At 44.3% G+C, this 26,961-nt stretch overlaps 1 protein-coding gene across 3 annotated transcripts in view; it reads right to left on the bottom strand.

The window, feature by feature from the left end:
- frem1a (Fras1 related extracellular matrix 1a) overlaps window positions 1-26,961 on the bottom strand; it is a 429,561-nt gene that overhangs the window by 339,219 nt on the left and 63,381 nt on the right. For all 3 annotated transcript variants that reach the window (XM_078570514.1, XM_078570515.1, XM_078570516.1), the window contains exons 4-5: window positions 21,600-21,910; window positions 5,739-5,917 (exon numbers count right to left, since the gene is read on the bottom strand). In XM_078570514.1, the coding sequence (XP_078426640.1) occupies window positions 5,739-5,917; window positions 21,600-21,910 (490 nt within the window). The remainder of the gene's footprint in view (window positions 1-5,738; window positions 5,918-21,599; window positions 21,911-26,961) is intronic.

Raw genomic sequence — 26,961 nt, 5'->3', positions numbered from 1 at the left:
TCCTATTTCTGAATAGAATGATAACATTCTATTAGCTTTCCTAATTACTTGCTGTACCTGCATTCGAGCCCTTTGCGATTCATGTACAAGGACACCTAGATCCCTCTGAATCTCAGAACTCTACAATTTCTCACCATTTAGACAATGCGCTTCTTTTTTATTTTTCCTGCCAAAATGGACAATTTCACACTTTCCCACATTATACTCCATTTGCCAGATCTTTGCCCACTCACGTAAGCTATCTATATTCCATTGGAGCCTCCCTGTGTCCTTGTCATGAATCTATTAATGTATATATTATTTTGGAAAATATTTTTCTTTCAAAATAGACATTTAGTTGGGTATGTCTTTACTGGATTGAAGGCGCTAGTCTAGGTGCTTTGATATGAACTAGTTTGAGACATCAACAGAGAGATAGCGTGCATTTGCATTTTTTGAATAGAGCATTCAAAAAGTGAGGTGAAAACTTGACGCCTTTCTAACAGATACCAAGCCATATGTTTATATTACTAATAAAATTGGTACCATGAGAGGGGTTTCATTGTTAAAAGGTTATGTTCAAAGAGACTGGTGATACAATGAGAATTTGAATTCAATCAGTGGCGGTAGGTATAACTTCAGTAGTTTGCAGGTGTGCAGGCAAAGGCAATATAAGATCAAAAGGCAGCTGTAAGCCTCCAACTGGTCCAACTGGTTCCACAATGAAAGAACCTCATTTTGAATTCGTAAGGTGAAAATGCTTTGCCTGGTGTTTTGGTTAAGTCTATGGGTTGTTGTCTTAATGGAGATTAGTTTGGGAATTTGTTAACATTTATGATAGCGGTAACTTTTAGCCATGTGTATATATTCTAACCTGTGTAAATTAATAAAATGTTTCGTTTAGTTTAATGTAAAACCTCGAGAACTAGCAGTCTGATTCCTGAGTTTAAAGTCGCATCTCAAACATTCCACTTAAAATTATTGATTATGACAGTTGTTTAAAGTTTCCCTCTGGGATTTTTAAATAACTCCACTTTACCAACTTCATGGGTCATAACAGTCCTCCTCCGACCTTCGTGTCATCAGCAAATTTAGCAATCGTACCATCATACCGACATCCAAGTCATTTATATAAATTGCAAAAAGTTGAGGCCTCAGCACTGATCGCTGCGGCACACCATTCATCACATCTTGCCAACCAAAAAAAATACCCATTTTTGCCGACCCTCTGTTTCCTGTTGGGTAACCAATCTTCTATCCATGCCAATATGTCACCTACTGCACTGTGAGCTTTTATTTTTCATATTGACCTTTGATGTGGCACCTTACCAAATGCCTTCTGGAATTCTAAATACAGTACATCCACCAGTTCCCCTTTATCCACAGCATATGTTACTTCTTCAAAGAGCTCCAATAAATTAGTTAAACATGATTTTGCTTTCACAAAGCCATGTTGACTCCTCCTGATTACCCTGAATTTTTCCAAGAGTTTGCTATAATATCTTTAATAATAACTTCTAACATTTTATCTATATCAGATGTCAAGCTAAGTGGCTTGTAGTTGCCTGTTTTCTGTCTCCCTTCCTTTTTGAATAAAGGAGTTACATTCACTATTTTCATAATTATCTGGGCATGGAAGTACAGCTAGCTAAAGTGAACTGGCAAATTAGGTTAACAGATAGGTCAAATATGAACATAAGAACAAGGACAGGAGTAGGCCATTCGGCCCTCGAGCCTGCTCTTCCATTTAATAAGATCATGGCTGATCGGATAGTAACCTCAAATCTGCATCCCGCCTACACCCAATAACCTATTACCCCCTTGCTTACCAAGAATCTACCCATCTCTACCCATCTGTGGCTCTTCCACAGCCTTTTCAGGAAGAGAGTTCCAAAGACTCACGACACTCTGGGAGAAAAAATTTCACCTCATCTCTGTTTTAAATGGACAACCCCATATTTAAGCCCTTATTTAAGTTTAAAATACTTGTCTCGGAACCGCTCTTCTCTACCTCAAACTGAATGTTAAATTCAAGCATATTATGATCACAGTTACATAGGGGCACCTTCACTATGGGGTCATTATTCATCCTACCTCGTTGCACAATACTAGGTCCAGTATAGCCTGGTTGGTGCCAGAACATGCTGTTCTAAGAAACTATCCTGAATACGTTCTATGAATTTTTCATCAAGGCTACCTTTGCCCATTTGATTTTCCCAGTCTATATGCAGATTAAAATCTGCCTTGACCATCACTGTACCTTTCTGAGAAGCTCCCATTACTTCTTCTTTTATACCCTGTCTAGCCTTATGGTTACTTTTTGAGGGCCTGTAAACCACTCCCACAGTGACTTCTTGCCTTCATCATTTCTCATCTCTCCCCGAACCATTTCTACATCCTGGTTTCCTGAACTTAGTTCATCCCCCTCTTTCGTGCTAATACCATCATTAATTAACAGAGCCACCCCTCCAACTTTTCCTTGCTTCCAGTCCTTCCTAAATGTCATATACCCCTCAATATTCAAGTCCAAGTCTATGTCATCCTGCAGCCATGTCTCTGTAGTGACTATCAGATCGTACTTATTTCTTTTTGTGCTTTCAGTTCATCTGTTTTGTATCTGAATGCACGCAGCATTCAGAGCTTTTAGTTTTATGCTTTTATTATTTTTGTACTCTCTAGCCTTATCTGCTGATTTACTGTTAGATTTGTACTCCCTGTACTCTCTGTCCCTTGTCCCTCTTTTGTTTAAAACCCTCTCTACTTCCTTAGTTATGCGGCTCGCTAGAACACTGGACTCAGTGCAGTTCAGGTGCAGACTGTCCCAACAGTACAGCCCCCACTGGTGCCAGTGCCCCACGAACAAGAACCCACTTCTCCCACACCAGTCTTCGGGCCACGTATTCATTTCTTTAATTTTATGTACCCTATTCCAATTTGCACATGGCTCAGGTACCTTCGAGGTTCTGCTTTTTAATTTAGTGCCTAGCTCCTCATACTGTCTATGCAGAACCTCTTTTCTATTTCTGCCTATGTCGTTGGTACCTATATGGACCAGGACAACTGGATCCATTGCAAGTTCCTCTCCAGCCCTGTGCAGATGTCCTGAACCCTGGCACTAGACAAGCAAAATAGCCATCTGGACTCTCGCTCTTTGCTGCAGAGAACAGTGTCAATCCCCTTCATTATACTGTCCCCCATGACCATTATGTTCCTTTTTGCTCCGCGCACTTGAATATCTTCCTGTACCATGGTGCCATGGTCAGTTTACTCATCCATGCTGCAGCCCCCGCTGTCATCCAAACACGCTGAGAGAACATCAAACCTATTGGATAGTTGCAAAGGCTGAGGCTCCTGCACTCCTGTCCTTTGGGTCCCCTTATCTGCCTCACTCACAGTCACATCCTCCTGTCCCTGGCACTGACCAAATCAGAAGACCCTGTCTTAAGCAGTGTGACTGCCTCCTGGTACAAAGCACCTAGGTAACATTCCCCCTCCCTGATCTGTCACAATGTCTGCAGCTTGGCCTCCAGCTCAATGGCTCTGAGCCAAAGCTCCTTGAGCCGCAAACACCTGCTGCAGACGTGTTTGCCCTGGATCACACTGGCATCCAGGAGCTCCCACATGCTGCAGTCTTTACACATCACCTGTCCTTCCATCCTTAATGTGTTTTAATTATTTATTTAATTATATAATTCACTTATTTAGTTTACATTTTTATACATTTTATTAAAATTACCACCAGTTTGTATACTATTTTAAACATTAGGCTGGAAAAGACCTTAACACATACCAGATACTCCTGACACTCCAGATACTTCATTGTAGTAGACTAAGAACCAATTCCTACAGGGTGACAAAGGTAGAAAAAGCAAAAGGAAAGGAACACCTCTTCCTCTCCTCAATGAACTCCCCCACTCACCAAACTCCCAGGGATCTGCTCAGTTCCAAAGCTGCACTCATTTGCATTAGCTACACTGAAGAACCCTGAATTTATAGTCAAAGAACAAAGAAAAGTACAGCACAGGAACAGGCCCTTCAGCCCTCCAAGCCTGCGCCAATCATATTGCCTGTCAAACTAAAACATTTTGCACTTCCGGGGTCCGTATCCCTCTATTCCCATCCTATTCATGTATTTGGCAGCTGCTTCCGCCACCTCCTCTGGCAGCGAATTCCAGACACTCACCACCCTCTGCGTAAAAAACTTGCCCCGCACATCTCTTCTAAAGTTTTCTCCTCTCACCTTAAATCTATGTCCCCTAATAATTGATTCTTCCACCCTGGAACTGAAGTTAGAGAAACCAGATTCAACCAGTTAGCTAATTATCCACTCAACTTCTCAGCAGAATGTGTTTACCCTGCCCAAGTCTGGAAGAAAGAAGGAAAATTAGTATAATTACACAGTACTTTATAGTTACTGCTAATTACACACTGGACTAGATTTTTCAAGGACAAGATTATAACTTTAAACTCTCCCACTTATCAAACTCGTAGGTATGCACTTAGTTCCAAAACTGCACTTGCCTGTCTACCGTGTTTTCATCCTGAAGAGGCAGGCACCAGCTGGAGGTGGGCCCACTGCTTCCCATAGCAGGGCCGAGGCAGCTACATAGGCGGCTGAATGCTGAGGTGGGTACCATGAAGCCATTAATGTACATAATATTTTGAAAAATATTTATTAAAATTGAGGTTTAGTTTGCGGGTATGTCTTAATTGGATTAAAGCCAGCTAGTCTGGGTGCTTTGATGTACTAGTTTGAGATGTAAACAGAGAGATAGCGTGCATTTGCATTTTTTGAATAGAGCATTCAAGTGGAATGAAAACTTGACGCCCTTCTAACAGAGACCAAGCAATATGATTATGTTACTAATAGAGTTGGTACTATGAATGGGGTTTCATTGTTAAAAGGTGAAGTTCAAAGAGGTTGTTGATAGAATGAGAATTTGAATTCACTCAGTGGTGGTAGGTATAACTTCAGCAGTTTTCGGGTGTGCAGGAAGAGGCAATATAAGATCAAAAGGCAGCTGCAAGCCTCCAACTGGCTCCACAGTAGAAAGAACCTCATTTTGAATTTGTAAGGTGAAAATGCTTTGCCTGGTGTTTTGGTTAAATCTATGGGTTACTGTTGCCTTAACGGAGATTAGTTTGGGAATTTGTTAAAAGTTATGATATTTGTAATTTGTAGCCATGTGTACATTTATTTTAACCAGTGTAAATCACTAAAATGTTTCAATTAGTTAATGTAAAGCCTCGAGAACTCGTGGTCTGATTCCGGACTTTAAATTCGCATCTCAAACATTACACTTAAAATTATTGATTATAACAGTTGTTTAAAGTTTCCCTCTGGGATTTTTAAATGACTCCACTTTACCAACTTCATGGTTCATAACAGTGGGCATGTTAGAATGTACTCATTTCTCAACAGTTCTCAACATGGTTGTTTGGCCCCCCGAGCCCTCACCCTCCCATCCATACCATGCCCACTCCATACCACCCATGCCTCTTCCAAACCCCCTCCATGCATCTTTCCATACCCATTCTTCCAGTATCCATAAGTACAGAACCAATGATCCCCATAATAACACCGGAAAGTCTTTGAAATGCTCAGTGAATAGTGAAAGCTGTTGGAGTAGGCAATAAATGTAAACATTAATAAAATTATAATGTAGTATAAATTGCAAATATCGTCCTGCTTGCAAAATGTAAAGTTTGCAGAGGTAATGATAATATAAGTAGTGAACTTCCAGAAAATTAACATGTACCTTGTGCACATTTTTGCTTCTGCTGTCAACAAGTTCCAAGCTAATAGTGATGTAGTCAACATCAGGAGAAGGAGGACTGAGATGATGATAGCGAAGACCCATTCTAAGGAACTCTTCACAGTTCACTTTAAAAGTGCGAACCTCCTTCAAATCGCCTTGGCCTGGCTCCAGTCCCAATTCTGAAGGAAAGCACAATGGTCAATAAATATGGTGATTAACTCCATAACTTTCCTGCTTAATAACTCTGAAGGCAAACACTCCCCAGCCTGAGGCCTTTATCTGACAATATCATCTTATATAACCAGGCGTGGTTGCAGAGGTCAATCACAGCATTAGAATATGTAAAATTAAAGATTCAGGCTGCAAAATATGGCTCCGTAGAGCCCACTTTTCCAGTGCTACGAATGCTGTTATGGTTCTAAAATGGCATCCATGGCAAGCATGCACACTTCTCGTGGTAGCCTGGCGGGCAACATTTTCACGAGACCATTCACACGCATGTGCTACAATTTCCAGCAGAAGCTAGAATAGGTAAATCATGATGTCAACCAAAGCTGGCATTTTGGAGTTCAACATTCCAGCTAATGTCGCCTTTTAAACGGGGCTCAGCAGAACCCTTGGTCAGCAGCAGCTAGGACCCCTACCCATACCTACTTAAAGAGATCATCAACAGAGTAAGGTTCTTTGTTGACTGATTTCTACTGCAATTGTTTAAGCTTTTGGTGCTTTCCAGTGTCCTTTAACCTTTGTAAGGAAAATATCTTTTTATTTTCTTTTAGACTGTGGTCTATAATGGCTGCAGTTGAGTGACATGTCCACTGGGACAGAATGAGAGATATATACAATGTCGCAGTCCTGGAACAGTGTGTGCCATGAAAGATAGAATGGTGCCGGAAAGGAGTCCTGGACCTAGGAAGTTGCCTGACGACAGCATTTTAATTGGCTCCTGACCAGGTGACCAGGGTTTTGTGTGGGAATAGTGCAGCACAAAGCTCCTGGCCTGCAAAGAGAAAACATCTAAAATCCTCTCTTCCTCATATCTCTATAACATGCTCTCTCTCTGAGGGAGCCCCTGTCAAAAGGAAAAGGGGAAAACCACTGTTAAAGACATTGAAAAGCAAGTTCTCACCCGGTGAACTAAATACTGAAAGTGCTGGAAGACCACCCCGTGTCATCAATAAAAACTGAAAGGAATTTGGAAAACATCGATCAAAATCAACCCATCGAATCCTGTACTCCGGAACTGGTGTTATTGAACTGTCTTATCCCACCCTGAAAATCCACGGGCAGAAATTTTCACTTGGTGGGCAGGCGCGCACCCGACCCACTCAAGCATGAAATGACGCACATTGACATCAGCCGAGCATGCTGACATCAACGCGCAGCCGTGATATATTTCGGTCGGTGGGTGCGCACCAGGGTCGGCAGCGCACCAGCCGAAATTTAAAAGGCCTGTTAAAGCCATTAAATAATCAATTAAGCTAAATTTTTCGCTGCCTGTCCAACCGAACAGTTGTTGGACAGGCGAAAAGGCCAAGCGGCCTTTGCATTTTTTTGGAAAACTCATCCACGTGCTCGACCCACTCGCCCTCCTCCTCCCACCCGCACAGGCAGCGTGAGCGCTGCCACTCCTATTTCATGCTGGGTGGGCTTTAATTGGCCCACCAGCATGAAATCGCGGTGCGGTGCCGGTCGTGGGAGGCAGTTGGCTTCCCGACCGCCTCTGCTGAGCCCACCCGCCAAAGGCAAAATTCTGCCCCATGTTTTTGTGTGTCTTAGGTGTCTTGTATGTGTGTGCATAGGGATTTAAGAAGGGGGTAGAGTTTATGTTACAGAGTTAGAAATTAACAGTTCATATTTTTTTCTTTTGCCACTGATTAACGACACTTTGTTCAATAAACAGTTATTTACTTAAGTTTACAAACCTGGTGGGTTGTAGCAGTTAGTAACAGTTAGGCAGAATTGGGGTAATCTGGTGATTTTATCAAACCTTTTCACATTTGTCTCAGCTTGAGGAACAGTTGGGCTTGATATTACAGACCCCCACCTTGCTAAAGTTTACAGCAAATAGTGTGGCACTTGCTGAAGGACAGTGCTGACTTCCAAGGATTCAACACCAAACACTTCATCCCATACAATATCATCCAGGCTACTTTTTACAATTTTTTTTAAATGGACAAAGGCTTTACACTAACTGAAGCCAGACTAACTATAGCTCACACAAAAGGAATTTCTAACCTTCAAGCATCTTGTTATCTTTAAAGAGGCTCTAATGCCCCTTGGGACTGCAGAAATCAAATTCAAGGAAATGCACAAAGACACTTTACATTTCTAACGCAGAGCTCTGGCTAAGGGAGACGATACATCTGCAAGGACAAAGGGGCTTTGAAACTGCTGAAACTAATTATTGATGCAACATTAACCACCTGAAGAATCCAGACCAGGAACATGTTTCCTTTGTCCAAACCAAGGGGAAGAAGCAGCAGTTATGTCACATGATGCCCCCCCTCAAGCTGCTGGAACCTGCCTTGTGGAGCTGAATCCAGGTAGTCTACCATCTTCCGTCAACAAAGCAGCAACAGAAACAGAGCTCTGTCCAGGTTTAAACTGCCTGGCCCTCATCTACTGGGATGGCTGAACTTCAGTATTAGCGCCTACTGCAAGACATATTCTTGTCTATGTGCTTCTCCCATCGTGGGTGTCAGCGCTACTGGAAAAGTGGATCACCCCGTGTCAGCTTCAGCCAGCTAATCTAGCTGAAGGACTACACCATTGCATTTCTGATTCTGGGCTCTGGACTCATGTGAAACAATAATTCTTATTTTGTCTGTGGTCTTTGCCCTGTACCTCTTTCTTTCCCTTATCTCTCTTGTGTGAATGTATCAGGGGCTACGTTGCAAACCCCCTTCCTGCGTTTTTTGTGTGCGTGTAAAATAAACAAACCATATCTCGAGTTTACTATGGCATTATTAATAGAGGATTGGATCACTCCAAAAATTGGAGTTTGGGAAAATGCACCACCACACAAAGGGGGAAATCAAAAATCAAAAACACTTTTCTGTTTATGGACGAGTGGTAAGAGGAGAAATCAGGGCTGTTTAAAATTAAACCCTTTCCTGTCCATAACAGTGAAAAACCATTTTGTAGCAGTGAGGTTCAGTAACTCAGAAGAGCTAAATTAAGATCTTCATTCTTCTTCATCAAGCATTTGATGGTTTGTACACCTCTCAACTTCTCCATTTTCTTGAGGATAACATGAATTACATGAATGAATCTCCATTATTTCGCAACACTTTGGAATAATTCGCTCTCAAAAATACACCACAATGTCTGGAATGTCACGTGTTGCATAAATTCTCTTCAGTGATTGAATGACTGCTTCCGCCATGATGCTGTGCAATCTGTTCACTACAATCCACCTTGAGTAGTAATCAATGAAAATAAGGAATATCTTGGCTTTTAAATCACATAAATCCATTCCAAGGCACTCCCGTGGCCACGATAGAAAAGTAGAAGGTGACAGTAGTTCATTTTGCACTTCGTTGTTCACTGCACATGTAAGACAATTAGAAAATCATTTCTTCTATATAACAAGTAATGCTTGGCCACCAAACTGATTGCTGGGCTCTTGCTCAACATTTTTCTATCCCTAAGTGACTTTGGTGAAGTCTTTGAAGAATATCAAGCCAAAGTGTTCTCGGAATTCTGTTATTAAAAACTAGAAGACCATCAACGATTGTAAGTTTTTTTCCCTGTTCAAAGTACAACCATAGTATTAGATTGTTTGGAGTATAAAGTAGCCATCCTTCCAGACAATATTTTCTTATCTGGACACATTCATCATCTTGCTACTATGCTTGTTTTATATCCTGCAACTTCTTTGCTGTAGCTGGTAGTTGTTGAGCAACAAGAGATGTATATGCTTCCACCTCCTTGATGAAATGCAAATTATCTAGATCGGTGCCCTCAACTGGTATCCTCAATAGTTTATCTGCTGTCATCTGAATATACTCTGTTATGGAGTCATATATCATTCATCTTAATCTAAACCGTTGGATTCTAGGCAATATCTTTGCAATATCTTTCATGGTTAGAAGAATGCCTAATGGCTTATGGTCTATTTCAATTTTGAACCGTAATCCTATTACACAGTCCAAGAATTTCTGGCATGTCCATGTTGCTGTCAATGTTTCCTTCTCAATTGTTACATATCTTTTCCCTGTGTCTCTGAGTAACCTTGAGGTATATTAAGCTATGTTTACCATCTCTCTATATTTGAAATAATACTGCATCCAGACTGCAAATGATGCATCTGCTGCTCCTATGGTCGGTAGTTTTGGGTCATAATGTGCAAGAATTTCAGACGAAATTAACAGATTTTGATTTTAGAGTCATAGAGGTCTACAGCATGGAAAAGGCCCTTCGGCCAATCGAGTCTGCACCAGTCAAACAAGTACCTAACTATTCTAATCCCATTTCCCAGAACTAGGCCCATAGCCTTGTACAACATGGCATTGTAAGTGCACATCCAAATACTTCTCAAATGTTATGAGGGTTTCTGCCTCTATCACCCTTTCAGTGAGTGAGTTCCAGCTTCCCACCAGCCTCTGGGTGAAAAGATTCTCCCTCATATCCCCTCTAAACCTCCGACACCTTTTCTTAAATATATGCCCCCTGGTTATTGATCCCTCTACCAAGGGGAAAAGTTCCTTCTTGTCTATCCTATCTATGCCCCTCATAATTTTACATACCTCAATCATGTCTCCCCTCAATCTCCTCTGCTCCAGGGAAAATAACCCCAGTCTATCCAATCTCTCCTCATAACTAAAACTCTCCAGCCCAGGCAACATCCTGGTAAATCTCCTCTGCACTTTCTCTAGTGCAACCACATCCTTCCTATAATGCGGATTCCAGAACTGCACGCAATACTCTAGCTATGGCCTAACCAGCATTTTATACAGTTCCAGCATAACCTCCCTGCTCTTATATTCTATGCCTCGGCTAATAAAGGCAAGTATCCCATATGCCTTCTTAATCACCTTATCTACCTGTCCTGCTTACTTAAGGGACCGGTGGACATGTACACCAAGGTCCCTCTGATCCTCGGTACTTCCCAGGATCCAACCATTCATCGTGTATTCTGTGCCTTGTTTGTCCTGCCCAAATGCATCACATCACACTTATCCGGATTAAATTCCATTTGCCACTGATCAGCCCATCTGACCAGCCCGTCTATATCCTCCTGTATTCTAGGGCTATCCTCTTCACTATTTCCCACCCCACCAATTTTCGTGTCATCCGCGAACTTACTGATCAACCCTCCTACATTCAAGTTTAAATCGTTTATATATACCACAAACAGCAAGGGACCCAACACCTATCCTTGTGGAACCCCACTGGACACAGGCATTCAGTCACAAAAACACCCCTCAACCATCAGCCTCTGCTTCCTGCCACTCAGCCAATTCTGGATCCAATTTGCCAAATTGCCTTGGATCCCATGGGCTCTTACCTTCATTATCAGACTCCCATGCGGGACCTTATCAAAAGCCTTGCTGAAGTCCAAGTATACTACAACAAATGCACTGCCCTCATCTACAAACCTGGTCACCTCTTCGAAAAATTCAGTCAAATTGGTCAGACATTACCTCCCCGTAACAAAACCATGCTGACCTGTCCTTGATTAATCCCTGCCTCTCCAAGTGTAGATTAATTCTGTCCCTCAGAATTGCTTCCAATAGTTTCCCCACCACTGAGATTAGACTGACTGGCCTGGTTTATCCCTTCCTCCCTTCTTGAATAATGTTACCACACTGGCTGTCCTCCAGCCCTCTGGCACCTTTCCTGTGGCCAGGGTATTGAAAATTATTTCCAGCGCCCCTGCTATCTCCTCCCTTGCCTCACTCAACAGCCTGGGATACATTTCATCCGGGCCTGGAGATTTATCTACTTTTAAGCCTGCCAGACCACTTAGAACCTCCTCCCTTTCTATGCTAATTTTTAAAATCACAGTCCTTCTGCCTGATTTCCATACCTACATCATCCCTGTCACTTGTGAACACCGACACAAAGTATTCATTTAGAACCCTACCTACGTCTTCCGGCTCCACACACAAATTACCAGTATGGTCCTTAATGGGCCCTACTCTTTCCCTAGTTATCCTCTTAACTCTTAATGTACTTGTAAAATAACTTTGCATTTTCCTTTATTTTACCTGCCAATGTTTTTTCATGCCCCCTTTTTGCTTTCCTAACTTCCTTTTTACGTTCCCCCCTACACATTCTATACTCCTCTTGGCTTCTGCTGTTTTAAGCCCTCGGTATCTGCCCTAAACCTCCTTTTTTCTCTTTATCCAATCCTGTATATCCCTCAACATCCAGGGTTCCCTGGATTTGTTGGTCCCCCCCTCTTTGTCTTTACTGGAATATGTTGGCCCTGTACTCTTCCTATTTCTTTTTTGAATGAGTCCCAGTGCTCTGATGCAGATTTACCTAAAAGTAGCTGCTCCCAGTCCACTCTGGCCAAATCATATCTGATCTTATTAAATTCGGCCTTCCCCCAATTTAGAACTCTGATTTCTGGCCCATCCTTGTCCTTTTCCACAACAACCGTGAAGCTAATGGAGTTATGATCACTATCTGCAAAATGCTCCCCCACTGATACCTCTGCCACTTGCCGGGCTTCATTCCCTAAAATTAAGTCCAGGATGACACAAAGATTAGCCGGATGGTTAACAGTGAGGTTGAGTGTCTTGGGCTACAAGAAGATATAGACGGGATGGTCAAATGGGCAGTTAAGTGGCAGATGGAATTTAACCCTGAAAAGTGTGAGGTGATACACTTTGGAAGGAGTAAGTTGACAAGGAAGTATTTAATGAACGGCATGACACTAGGAAGTTCTGAGGAACAAAAGGACCTTGGCATGTGTGTCCATAGATCTCTGAAGGCGGAGAGGCATGTTAGTGGGGTGGTGAAAAAGGCAAATGGGACACTTGCCTTTATTAATCGAGGCATAGATTACAAAAGTAGGGAGGTCATGTTGGAGTTGTATAGAACCTTGGTGAGGCCACAGCTGGAGTACTGTGTGCAGTTCTGGTTGCCACATTATAGGAAGGATGTGATTGCACTGGAGGGGGTGCAGAGGAGATTCACCAGGATGTTGCCTGGGATGAAACATTTAAGTTATGAAGAGAAGTTGGATAGACTTGGGTTGTTTTTGTTGGAGCAGAGAAAACTGTGGGGCGACCTGATCGAGATGTACAAGATTATGAGGAACATGGGCAGGGTGGATAGGGAGCAGCTGTTCCCCTTAGTTGAAGGGTCAGTTACTGGAGGACACAAGTTCAAGGTGAGGGGCAAGAGGTTTAGGGAGAATGTGAGGAAAAACCCTTTTACCCAGAGGGTGGTGACGGTCTGGAATGCGCTGCCTGGGAGGGTGGTGGAGGCGGGTTGCCTTACATCCTTTAAAAGTATCTGGATGAGCACTTGGCATGTCATAACATTCAAGGCTATAGGCCAAGTGCTGGTAAATGGCATTAGTAGGTAGGTCAGGTGTTTCTCATGTGTCGGTGCAGACTTGATGGGCCGAAGGGCCTCTTCTGCATTGTGTGATTCTGTGACCGCCCCCTCTCTTGTAGGACCTTCTACGTACTGCCTTAAAAAGCTCTCCTGGATGAATTTTAAGAATTCCACTCCCTCTAAACCTATCACACTATGACTAACCCAGTTAATGTTGGGTTCCCTATTATTTTTACACTTCTCTGAAATTTGCCTGCATATCTGCTCTTCTATTTCTCTGACTGTTTGGGGGCCTATAGTACACTCCCAGCATGATAGCTCCTTTTTCATTTTTCAGTTCTACCCATATGGTTTCATTTGAGGAGCCTTCTAAGATGTCATCCCTCCTTACTGCTGTAATTGATTCCTTGATCAATATTGCGATACCCCCCTCCTCTTTTACCTCCTTCCCTGTCTCGCCTGAAGACTCTACATCCTGGAATATTGAGCTGCCAATCCTGCCCCTCTCTCAACCATGTCTCTGTGACAGCAATGACATTATACTTCCATGTGTTAATTTGTGCCCTCAACTCATCTGCCTTATTCGTCAGACTCCTTGCATTAAAATAAATACTACCCAACCTTGCCAAGTTGGCCTATAATTTCTATGCCTTCCAGACTCACTTGCTCTCTCTTCTAATTTTGTCTGTGCATCTTCCGCTGCTGAGCCTCCTCTCAGGATCCCATCCCCCTGCCAAGTTAGTTTAAAACCCCCCCAACAGCACTAGCAAACCTCCCCGCAAGGATGTTGGTTCCATTCCGGTTCAGGTGCAATCCATCTGCCTTGTACAGGTCCCACCACCCCCAGAAGCGGTCCCAATGTCCCTCCCTCCTGCACCATCTCTCCAGCCACGCATTCATCTGGACGAACCTCCTATTTCTATACTCACTAGCGCGTGGCACCGGAAGCAATCCAGAGATTACTACCTTTGAGGTCCAGTTTTATAATGTTTCCTAGCTCCCTAAATCCTGCTTGCAGGACCTTATCCCTCTTTCTACCTATGTCGTTGGTACCAATATGTACCACGATCTCTGTCTGTTTGCCCTCCCCCTTTAGAATGCCCTGCAGCCGTTCAGTGACATCCTTGACCCTGGCACCAGGGAGACAACATACCATCCTGGAGTCACGTCTACGGCCACAGAAACGTCTGTCTGTCTGTTTATCAAAAGCATTTTGCTGGTCCACATTCCAGCATCACCAGAGGCTCATTTGGTAGGAAGTTGCATACTTGATCAACCATCCCAAGGAATCTCTAAAGCTCAGTAATGTTCCTGGGTTGTGAAACCTCTTTGCTCAACTTTGTGTTTTGTAGGTCGGCTATTATTCCAAAGGCTAATACAAAGTGATCTAGAAATTTAGTCAGAGGTTTGGCGAATTCACATTTTTCATTCAATGGTAGGCCTGCATCCTGCAAGATGCTCTAACTCTGTGGTCATGCTCTTCTTGTGCAGCCGTGTACAATATGTCATCCATATGACATATTACTCCTTCCATGCCTTCTACGGTTTGAGACATTGTTCTCTGGAATATTTCTGGCACAGAAGCAATTCCAAATGGCAATCTATTAAAGCAATAACGACCAAAAGGTGTTATAAATGCGATCAGCAATCTAGATTCTTTGTCCAGAGGCAACCGCCAAAATCTGCTGTTTGCATACAATTTGGTGAATACAGTACTCTTGCCAAGACTCTCATCTACTGAGCCCATCGGGTGGAGCTCATGTTCCACTGATTTGTTTAGTTGAGTGAAATCCACACAGGCTCTAATCAAGCTGTTTGGCATTGGGACCGTGACCATTCCTGAACATCACTTTATTGGTATGGTGACCAATGATATAACCCCTTGCTGTAGCATGTTCTCAATTTCACCCTTGACTTTGCCCAAAAGTGGGTGAGGAACTTTCCTTGGTGTAAAGAGGCAAATTGGTTTAGCATCAGCTCTCAGGGTCATATGGTTTCGATCTTCAGTCTTCTCAGGCCTGTAAATAATCTTGGAAATTAATTCCTGAATGTACGGCTGTAATGTTCATTAGCAACTTCATCAACCTTATAGGGTTTGCTTCAATTTTAAACATGCCTTTTTGCTTAGTAAAGAACATTACTGATTCTGGATGGTTCAGAGGTTCAATGGTTTCTCTTTTTTTGTCCTTCAATTTTGCCATGTGTTGGCCTCTGACTTTCAGTGTAGTCCCACCTGGGCCCTGTAATTTGAGATATGAAGGCTATCGTGCAATGTGCTTAAGCCATTTTACTTTGTTGGATAAGACAGAAACTCCTGCTCGTGTTTAATTTTAAACTCCGTGGGGTGCTTAAAGTTTAACACTCCAGTATTTCCCACTTTATTACTTCCCCAAGGAAAGTTATTTCCTTTCTCTGTGATTCTTCCACTTCTTGTACATGGTTTGGCTTTAATATTTTTTTCTTGTTTTTGCAGGTCGTCAGTGCTTTAAATCATCAAATGGTTTTAAAATGTCCTATTTTTCCACAACTGTGGCACTCTGCTCCCCCTGCTGGGCATTCTTCCCGCTTTTGCGGGTTTTTCCTGCCACATCAAGGGCTGCATCTTCCGGTCAGTGAGCAACGATGTCACCCTGCGTCATTTACATTTTCAGGTTGACAGGCGCGCAGCCAACTCGGCTGCCCACCTGCTGACCTGTCAATGGCCACTTAAGGCCATTAATAAAGTAATTGAATCAATCAATGGACCTGCCCATCCAACCTTAAGGTTCATGCTTCCGAAAAAGCATGAAACCTCATCCAAGGGCGGGATGAGGTTTCATGAGGGTATTAAAATTTGTATTAAATGTCTAAATAAAAGAAATTGACCTGTCCCAGCTCATGTGACAGTGACACATGTGGGGACATGTCAGTAATTTTTTTTTCTAATCTTTATTCAATGTTTCAAACCTGAGCTGATCTCCCTGAGGCAGCACTTTGCCTCAGGGAGATCTGTGCGCTCTTCCACGCGCATATACGAAAAAGCGCACTCCCAGCTCAGGGAATCCCCACCGCCCGCATAGGGAACGCTCAGCGCTTCCTGGCAGACATCACGCTGGGTGGGCCTTAATTGGCCCGCCCATGTAAAATGGCGGCACGCCCCCAAACGGGGGCGCCGATCGGGAATCCGCCTGCCAACGCCCGCTCCCGCACATCCTCCCCAATGGGCGGGAAAATGTTGCTCCAAGAGCATTTCAAGATGGTTGGCACGTTTTTCCCCACTTTCACAGGCTTCTGCTTTGGTGCGCTTTCCCTCTTATGGCCTAATACTGAATGAACTCACTCATTCATTCCATGGGACTTCGCCTTCTCCACCAACAAACATTCCATTTTGTTTTCTGAGCTCAGTTTACCTCACAATTTGTACAGCCTTAACTAGAGTTAAATCCTCTCTCGGGTGCAAAAGATCTGAGACAGCTTCATCTAAGAACCCAACTACTATTCAATCACAAATAATTCTTCCATCAATATTCTGTGGTCGCAATTTTCTGCCAGCCTGAGTAGATCACTGATGTTGCATGGTCTTTGTTGCCCTTTCTATAATTACATTTTTGTGAATGCTGAAATATGAATCAAATGCTTACAGAACTTCCTCGCAAGAAGTTTTCATCAACTCCCTGCCTCGCTATTCCGTATTCAGCAATAACTCCAACTGCATTGAATTATGTACTGACCTGATCCTTTTGTTCTTTATTTGTGCAAACCAGAAGCGGTTCTATATCTGGAAAGCTTCTTTCTCTAATTCTGTGCCTGTTGCGAGTCTTTGGCGCTCCAGAATGGTTCTGGGAGTGGTAGCGGGGTTCCATGCTTGTTTCAAGTCCTGGAATAGTTATATTTCACCCCTCTCCTAATATTACTCAGTTCTGTTGAAGGGTCATGAGGACTCGAAACGTCAACACTTTTCTTCTCCGCCAATGCTGCCAGACCTGCTGAGTTTTTCCAGGTAATTCTGTTTTTGTCCTGGAATAGTTGTTGCTTCACTGGTTCTGCTTGTTGATTGTGGTCTGTGCTCATTGTCATCTGGGTGTATCTGCTGCACCTGCAATGTTCCAACTGCTTGGTGAGTTTTGAATCTGCTTCTTTTGTTCTTCTTTTAAGGATCTCTTGACTTGCCAGATCTGTAGCTGCTTCTTGGGAGTTTTTCTGGGTCTTTTACTCACTGTCCACTACCACCAGGTTTGGTCGTGTGTTCGGGGTCTAGATGGGGTTCTTCCAGACTTGTCTATTCTCCCAAAGTAAGCTGCTTGAAGGTGGGAACTTCTGCTCCCTCCAAATCTCAATCATGTTATGTTACATCATCATTACATCAGCATCACGTGCTTCTGATGTTAACGTTTTATTCAACAATACGAGAAAGCAAAATGAAGCAGAAGATGCACAACAGATTTATCTGAACAATAAAGGCAGGTTAATATAGCAGATGAGACTTAACTTCTTTCCCCTTATTTTTCTATTTTAGTTGAAAATGAATACCATCTTCTAGACAAGCTTTGTTTCAGCTTAATAAACAATTTATCACTTGACATAGTAACTGCTGTTTATGTTTGACTTACTCAAACGTTTGTCAACCATCCAGGATTGTTCTGGAGACTCCAAGAACTGAAGATTTTTGGACAGAGTCCCTGAATTGTCAAATTGACTGCTTAATGAATGGTTTTATTACTGAATGTGGCAGTAGGGTGATGATTATTAACTAATGATTAGTTTAATGATCATAATGACCTCAGCACTGAATATACTTTATGATGAATGTTTCCATTAATGTTCTTTTTCTCTAAAACTCAAACTGTGAAAAAGAGCTGTAATCAATTTTTATTTCTGTTGGCTTACTCTACTTGAAAAAGAGCACTGACATGTGAAAACATTTGAAACATTTTCATTGAAAACATTCACTGGGTCACTGAACATGAATTACACAAAGGCTGTGTGAATAACAAGCACAGTCAAGGCTGAAGTGGATGACATCCTCTACTGCATTTCCAGTGGGGGTGTAAGTGAGATGCATTTGGATGCAGGATTTGATAGACAGGTGTAAAAGATTAAGGAAATTCTGTTGAAGCCTAATTATAAATATAATTCACTTGCACCCAATTTTTTTTTACAGCAAGTGTTTGCTGTATGCCCAGAGAATGACAGCCTCAGGGTGCAAGCACACAGGAAACTCCAATCCCCTGGTATTGTACTTCATCATACTATGATATCCGTAGTTATTTCTCTCAACGATCATCAAAAATTTTCCTTTAAATGAACATAAAACACAAAAACCATACAGCCAAAGAAAACCGGCAACAATTCAAAGAGCTGCCAATAAATAAATCCTCTCATGAGGTTATGACTTTAAATAATTGAGGCTTAAACATTGCACAGTCATGATAGAGAATACTCCTTTGCATTCACTTGTGTAAGCAGAAGGTCGTACTGACATTTTTCCATCAGGAACAGCAAATGAAGGAAAATTTGTTAGATTGGGATATATTATTCAATAAATTGACCCCTAACCAACAGATCACCTTTTTATGTATTTACACATAATGTAACATAAACATATAATGAAGGGCAAAACAAACCATTGATTAACTTAAAAAAAATGACATGTCTTCCTGATGAGTTGCGGTTGCAGATTGAGGTTTGTGATGAATTAGCAATGAATCTACAGCAACTGGCCTCAGTATTCCTGGGTCATGGAGAGGGGAGATCATCATGATTATTAAAATGTCATGAACAGGTTGAGAAAATAATCAAAAATTCTAATGGAATGCTGGCCTTTATATCTGGCGGAATAGAATACAAGAGGATGAAAGTCATGCTTCAATCCTGGTCAGTACTGTGAGCAGTTCTGGGCAGGAACCTTAGGAAGTGCAGGGTAGGTTTACCAGAATGATACCAAACTCCAAGAGTTAAATTATGAAGAGGGATTATACAAACATTAAATTTCCCCAAATTTTGGAGGCTAAGAGGTGATATGATTGGAGTTTTCAGCGTATTAAGGGAAACAGATAGGGAAGATAGAATTAAACTATTTCTGCTAGTTGGGGAGCCTAGGATGAGGGGACATAGTCAAAAAGCTAGAGCCAGGTCTTTCAGGAGTGAACTTAGGAAAAACTTCCTCATGTATCCCTCTTCCACAAATGGCAATTGATGTGGGATCAACTGTAAGTTTTAAACTGAGATTGATAGATATTGTTAGCCAAAGGTGTTCAGGGACATGGGGTAAAGGTGAGTTTATGAGTTAGGTCGCTGCATGACCAGCCATGATCTCATTGAATGGCGGAACAGGCTTGAGCCACTCAGTGGTCTACTCCTATTCCTATGTTCCCAAGTGGTTATATCTATGAGGAAAGATTGGGCAGGGATATTTTCTCTAGAAAAAAGGCTGAGGGGTTACCAATAAAAGTCTTGAAGATAATAAAAGCATTTGATAGCGTGGAGGTAGAAAAAAATATTTCCACCAGCAGGCAGGATTATTGCTTGGATTCCTCATGGGTGCCATAAGCCACTTTTTAAATGAGTACCCCTTGTCTCCAAGTAGTCAGCCAGTAAGATTGTGAAGAGGTCAGGGAAGATCGAGTGGCACAGGATAAAAGTATCATAGTGAGCTGCCTGGAAATGTTGTGCACGCCTATATGAAGATCTTATTGTGGTTGCACACCAGCTGTACATTGATGGGGTGGAAACCCTTGCAGTTCAAAAAACACTCCTGGGTGATCTGCGGTGCCTTAATTGCCACATGTATGCAGTTGATGATGCCTTGAACCAGTGGAAAGCCAGCCAGAGTTGCAAACCCCAGTGCCCTAACTAACCTAATTCTAACTGCTATCATCTGTGGCAAAGTGTACATCGTTGCCTGTCCTGAAAAATATAGCAGCAGTCATCTCTGTGATGCATCTGTGGGCCTGCTCTTGGTGCTGTTGATGCTGCTGGTCATCTTGGTCCTCATCTGAGGTCCAAGCTAAAACAGCATAAGTCAAACCCATATCTGAGGGATCACAGCTCCAAAGTGAAAATCAGATGCACAAACCTCCAAAGTAGTGAAAATGACCTCCAAAGTATTGAAAGTCAGCTGTAAAATAGTAAAAGTCAACTCTAAGAACAAGTAGTGAGCAAAAACCTTTCACTAATTAGACAAGAAACCACACTGAGGTTTCAGTGGTTGCAAGAATTTTTGACTGTCATTTCTTCAGGCCCCTCAATTGTCACTGTGTTCTTGCTTTGTTTTCACTAGCAAGTTCCAGGAAGCCCAGGAATCACGTGTACCCACGGTTAACTCCCAAAACCCCTGTTAATGAGCTATTAAAGATATTGAAATTGATAGCCCACCTCTCCTCTGAGCGTTGTTCACACGCAGTCTAATGTGGCATAGTTAAATGCAGGAGTCAGTGGGTTGGAGCCAACTTCCTGACACACTGTCAGTCAATTTCTGAACTTCTAACCAGCCCCGCCCCCACACCGTTCCACCAGCTCCCATACGCACTCGCCCCTGGAAGTAGGAATTCCCACTGGGCAGCAGAAGTGTTGTTGCTGCACATGGAACATGGTTCTCTACTGCAAGTAAGCAACTTCAAAAGTGGAAGGAAAAGTGGGTGCAAAGTGTCCATTGGTTATATCGTTCACATGGATGAGCATCAAATTCGCCTCCCATGGGGAAAATAACACTTTTTTTCTTTGTGAAGGATGGAAAAAATTTGGCAGGAAATGTCTGTTTAAATTGGGTGAACATGATATAACCTTTGCCAGTTTGATTCATCTATAGTCGTGGTCTTGTCAATTTGGTGGGGTTTATCAAAGCAGAAAATGACAATATGTAGAGACTGGAAATTTCAACCACTTTTGATTTGGCGCTGAAGGCTCGAGTAAGGCACAGCATCAATCATCATTGACAAAGTTATCTACCTAGAGAACATAGACAAATCAGATCAACAGACCAAAAGACAATTTCTGGGGTATTAAGCTACTTAAGATGATGGAAAATGAAGCAACAGAAAAGGTTTGAAATTTATTTGGCTAATCCAAAAACGAATTCCCTTCAATCAGAAGGATATGATGCTAGGGTTAAATGAAAAGACTTATGTGGAGTATAACTGCTGGCAGAGGCCAGTTGAGCTGAATAACCTGCTTCTGTGTTGTGATTCTACATAATTCTATGTAATCATTCCCACTCCAAAAGAACTCAGGATAATTAAGTCACAATATCCTGCTTTAAACTAGAATACTCATCAAATTCTTTCTATCCTTTAAAGAAAAACTTTTCATTATAATTCCCCATTGGCCAAAAGACTATCCATAAATACAGCCAAAATGTAAGCTTACTGGATTTCTTCCTGATGCGTAAAAAGCTGTGTGGCTGGTTGCCCCGAACCTGTTCCCTCGGAAGCTGCCCCACGACAATTTGTCCGTACGCTGGGAGTAAAGTTTCCTGAGTGGCCACCCGCACAGTACAATCAAGATTCATCACCGTATCATAGGCAAATGTGAGCACGTTCTTATCGATTGCATTAGATAAACCGTAAAACTCAGGAACCTCCAATGGCGTTGAACCCAGATGGATGATATTACAGTCTGAATCAAGTAAGCGAACCTTAAGATTGAATGTTTCTGTGAAAGTTTCTGTCTCTGTAAACCTGTAATCGTAAACATACAAGTGAGGAGTTAAAAACCAAAACTGAAAACAGCAGATTTAGAACAGATTACTGGAACTTTTTGGAACAGTTAATCGAGATTTTAACACACTAATGTGAATTAAAGGAGGTATTTTTTTAAATCAGTGACATGCAACTTTGCCCACAGCCTACATATTTTCAGAAAACCTTTCCCCCAGTTTGAAGCATTGTAGATCAAAGTTCTTTACCTAGAATCCCCACACGCCAGTCCCATCTTACTTAGCCATGCAATATGCCAGGCGCTGAGTCAGATGGTAGTCAGGCATTCATACAGAAAGGCAGAGAAAGTCAAAGGAGGAGTTTATGTTCTCATCTCCATTTTTAGAGCTGCAATGATACACCTGCCCACCCTCTCATGGTCAGGCAATAGAATGCTGTACAAGTAGATTAACTGAGAGGGATAAAACATCATTGCTACAGTTGCATGTTTGATTGCCCTTGTATATCTTTCCTACCGTCTATTGTGAAAAAGGTTCAGTGATGCTCATTCTCTGGTCTTTCATCAGACTTTTGCTAAATGCTAACATTTGAACTCAAGAACAGAAGAACCATATCTTTCTGATTAGATTTCAGAAAATCACTCATGGTATCAATACAAAATCCTAAGGGAGAACTTTCTGTATGTTGGGCAGGCCAGTCGGGAGTGGGTGCAGAGCTGATCGCCGCCCGCGATCGGCTCCGCACAGCCATTTTACACGGGCAGGCCTTCAGCGTGATTTGCGGCTCCCGAGGACAGCAGGAGGGGGCGGGCAGCAGTGGGACTGCAATGACCGCCGGGTCCAATGGCGACCCGGCAGCCAGTTTAAAGAGCGCGCAGGCAGCCTGCCAAAGGCTGGCAACGATGGCCAGCAGAGGGGCTCCCAAGAGCGCTGTTGGGGAGCAGGCCAGGTAGGAGGGCAGGTCGGCGGGGCACTGTGCCCCTCGATGCTCAGGTGAGTGCCTTGCTGCCCTCCTCGAGGAGGAAATCCTCGTGCCAAGGGACGGGAGGAGGAGGTCCCCCCACATGACAAAATGTGCCTGGGAGGAGGTGGCAGAAAGGGTCAGTGCACACGATGTGGTGCAAAGCACCTGGGTTCAGTGCCACAAGCGTTTCAACGACCTGTTGCGATCGGGAAGGGTGAGTACCGTATTAGCATGGGTCACTTATCACAGCAGTTAGGTTGGCCACCCGGCCCACCCACCACACACAACTCTGAGTGCAGTTACTGCATTGAATCATTCACGGCATGTGGCCTTCGCTGGGTGGGCCAGCATTTATTGCCCATGCCTAGTTCACCCCGTGTTGAGCTGGCTTCTGCATCCACTGCATGTGGTACACTTACACCCACAATACTGTTTTGGGGGGGCGACCTCAAGGATCTGTATCTAGGCGCAGTGCTGGAACGCTGAAACATTTCAAAGTCAGGATGCTGACTTCCAGGTGACGGGGCACCCATCCATCCTTGACGTTCTACGTGGTAGTGCTTCCTTGCTTTGGGAGGTCATACAGTGTGGCTGGCAAATGTGATGGAGGCAGCATCTGGGCAAGGGGGTCAGCCCTGGCTGCTTGGTATGAGTGTACGGCGGCTTCAGAGTCACAATTCACATCAGCCCTGCAGTGTTTCGGTGGAGGATGGCAGGGATGCAATGGCAATCCAGGTACAGGGTGGACTAATCAGTGCTCCTCTCTCCTTTTCAGGAGAAGACCGCACACAATAACTCTAAGCATATGCGGACTGGCGGAGGGCAGGCACAGTTGGTGATTCTCACCAGATACGAGCAGGAGGCTCTTGAGCTGGAGAGGTGCCATGCACCCAGGTCAACCGGCAGCGGTGAGGTTGGGATGCCAGAGGGAGGCAAGAGTACCATGCACTGAGATCACAGTGTCTGTCCTTGCAACCATTCCACTGTCGACTGTTTAGTGAATTCAGCATCCAATGTGGGTTTCCCATAGATTATGGAAGGAGGAGTGCATCCTGATCTGGGGGCCAGGCATGCACATTAAGAGTGTCATGACTTCAACTAATCAAATGTTCTCGTTCTTCCTTTCAGCCTCACCAGTGCACGCCCGAAACGAGGAGTCAGAGGGCCCGCCACTAACACCTGAGGGCCCTGACGACTTACAAGCACCAGCATCACACCATCTCAGCCAGGCAGGCACCAGCGCAGATACTAGCACCTCGGTGGGGATTAGATCATCGGCTAGTGTCCCGGGGCACAGTGGTGAAGGCACTTCACACTCGCTTGGGGTGTAGACAGAGACAGAGAGTGCCCATGGAGTCAGCAGGCAGTCGGGTGGCTGCTGGGGACCAGGCATATGCTTGGTCGGTGGCTGATGATGCGCCTCTGGGGTCATCCCTGAGGCAGCAGATGCTGGAAGTCCAACAGGGTCTGCGGGTTGATCCAGCGGAGATACATGAGGCAATGCATGCCATGGTCTCCGTGATGGAGGAGTCCATGAGGAGCATCAGCAATGCATTGACCCTCATGGCCGAGCGCAAAGCCTTCTCCATGGAGAGAGTGGCGACTCTCAAGGAGAGGCTCCTCCAGGAGAACAATCAGGGCTTCCTGGGCAAAAACAAAAATACCTGGAAAAACTCAGCAGGTCTGACAGCATATGCGGAGAGGAACACAGTTAACATTTCGAGTCTGTATGACTCTTCAACAGAACTAAGGAAAAATAGAAAAGGGCTTCCTGGGGATGTGTTCGGACCTGCAAGCCCTTACAGTGGCGTTGACCTCAGCTGGTCAGTGTCAGTGTGGGAGATGGATTGGGCACCCAGTGTCCCAGCTAGGTGCCCATCCATCAATGGTGAGCAGGGAGGTCCAAAGCGACCTCACATTGGCGCACAGGCTGCCTTTCGTCTTGGTGGGCTCCTCTCAGGGCAGTCCGGATGCGGCCAGCAGCTTCTCCACCCCTCTGCCAGTGACTGTGGGATCCGATGAGGCTACGGCAACTGGGGAGATGTCAGCCACGCCACTGGCTGCTCCCTTCCAGGTGGGGCCATCACAGGCTTCACAGGCCAGAGGACGCCCGCCAAGGTCATCAAGGCCAACAGGACAACAGAGTGAGCAGGCTGTCTCGAATGCCAGTTCCAGCGAGGGGGTAGCACCTAGACATAGCACCAGAAAACGTAAGCATAAGGCACCTTAGGCACACCACTGGCTTCTCACTGGTAGTTTTATGTTGCCCCGGTATTAGTTGATTGTTATTCAGTGTGCAGCTCAACACCTGTGAATGAAGTTCCTTTTCTGTTTTGTTTTGTGAAATCTTTAAATGCTTTAGTTGTGAACATGGCCTAGGGCAATTCTTTACACACGACCTGGGGGGTATTGAAGTGCGCCCCCTGAGCAGTCCAGGCATCAGAAGCGCCTCTTGAGAAGACCAATGGTTTTCTCTACCACAGCCCTTGTGGAGGCATAGCTCCTATTGTACCGCTGCTCAGTTTCTGTTCTTGGATGGCGGAGGGGCATCATAAGCCACCTTTTGAGGGGATAGCCCTTGTCACCCAGCAGCCATCCACCCAGCCAGGCTGGAGCACTGAAGAGCCTCGGCACCTAGGAGTGTCTCAGGATGTATGCGTCATGGGAGCTGCTTGAGTACCTTGCACAGGCTTGCAGAATCTGCAACCTATGGTCACACACTATCTGCACGTTTATGGAGTGGAATCCCTTCCTGTTGACAAAGGCACCGTACTCACCACTGGCGCCTTGATGGCCACATGTGTGCAGTCGATTGCACCCTGGATGCGGGGGAACCCAGCAATCACTGTGAAGCCTCTGGCTGGCCTCGTCCCAGCAGTAGTGAATTAAGGTCAATGCATGCCTGAACAGAACGTCTGTCACCTGCTTGACACAACTGTGGACAGGTGACTGGAAGGCTCTACAAAGGTCACCCACCGATCCCTGGAAAGAGCCGGAGGCATAGAAGTTGAGGGCAGCCGTGACCTTCAATGCCACTGGCATGGAGTGCCCACCCACACGGTTGGTGCTGATCTCAGGGCCTATCATCTGACAAATGGAGGTCACTGTCTCCCTTGAGAGACGGAACCTCCTTCAGCACTGCACCTCAGACATATTGAGGTAGCTGTTTCGCCACCTGTAAACCCTGGCAGCAGGATAGTGGCATCCTCTGCGGCCCCTTCCGCCTTGGACCTCCTGTTGCCCCTGCGTCTTGTGCCTGCGCCTGTCCACCCACAGGTGGATCCTCTGGAGGCTGTATATGGACTCCTGGCCTCTTCCCACTTCTAGCCCTCTCTTCCTCCTCAGAGGAGGTGCCTCCAGTGGATAGCACAACTCTCATTCCCAGGGTAAGGGAAGGCTGCCTGAAACCAGCAAGGCCCCAAGAATAATGTTTCCTCCAGAGTCCTGACCTGAAGCCAGTTATTCCTGTACAAGCAGCTGTGAAGAGGTTTGAAGTTCTCCTGTTCGCACAAGCTAGTAGCAGTAAGTTTAAAAATTAAATGTCTAACGGATAACACTCGTGAGCCCACTTGCTCCTCTTATCCCGCCCATGGATGAGGGTTTTAAAAATGTGGCCCAGCCGCCTGCCCGTTGCACCCGTGCGTCTCTCTGAAGATTGCACAGGCTCCGAAAAATCTCCGTATACTAATGCCTCAAGGGCTTTAAGTGGCCCGTTAATTAATGGCATCGGAGCTCCTGGCACGCCCGCTCACCAAAATATCGCGATGGCACACGGTGAGGTCGGGACACATGCCCGACATCACTGCACGTCATTTTACGCGTCGGGGTGCTGGGCCCGCCCCCACACGCCAACATCAAAATTCTGGCTCTAGACTTTCTGATTAATGCTATTTTTAATGCTGATGAGAAAGTCTAGGGCCAGGATTTTACATTGGTCGGGTGGGCTCGGCGGGAGCAGGCAGTCGCGGAGCACTACCTGTGCAGGCAGGGGGAGGAGGGAGAGTCGGGTCCAGCGCCCTTTCATATGCGATCTCTCTGAGGCATGGAGCTGCCTCAGGGAGGTTGAAGTGCTTTTAAAAAATATATATATAAAGACATATATATAATAA

The sequence above is a fragment of the Cetorhinus maximus genome, chromosome 2 (assembly GCF_964194155.1).
Source record: "Cetorhinus maximus chromosome 2, sCetMax3.hap1.1, whole genome shotgun sequence".
NCBI lineage: Eukaryota > Metazoa > Chordata > Chondrichthyes > Lamniformes > Cetorhinidae > Cetorhinus > Cetorhinus maximus.
Note: the sequence above shows the minus strand (reverse complement) of the source record. Positions and strands in the feature narration are given on the sequence as shown.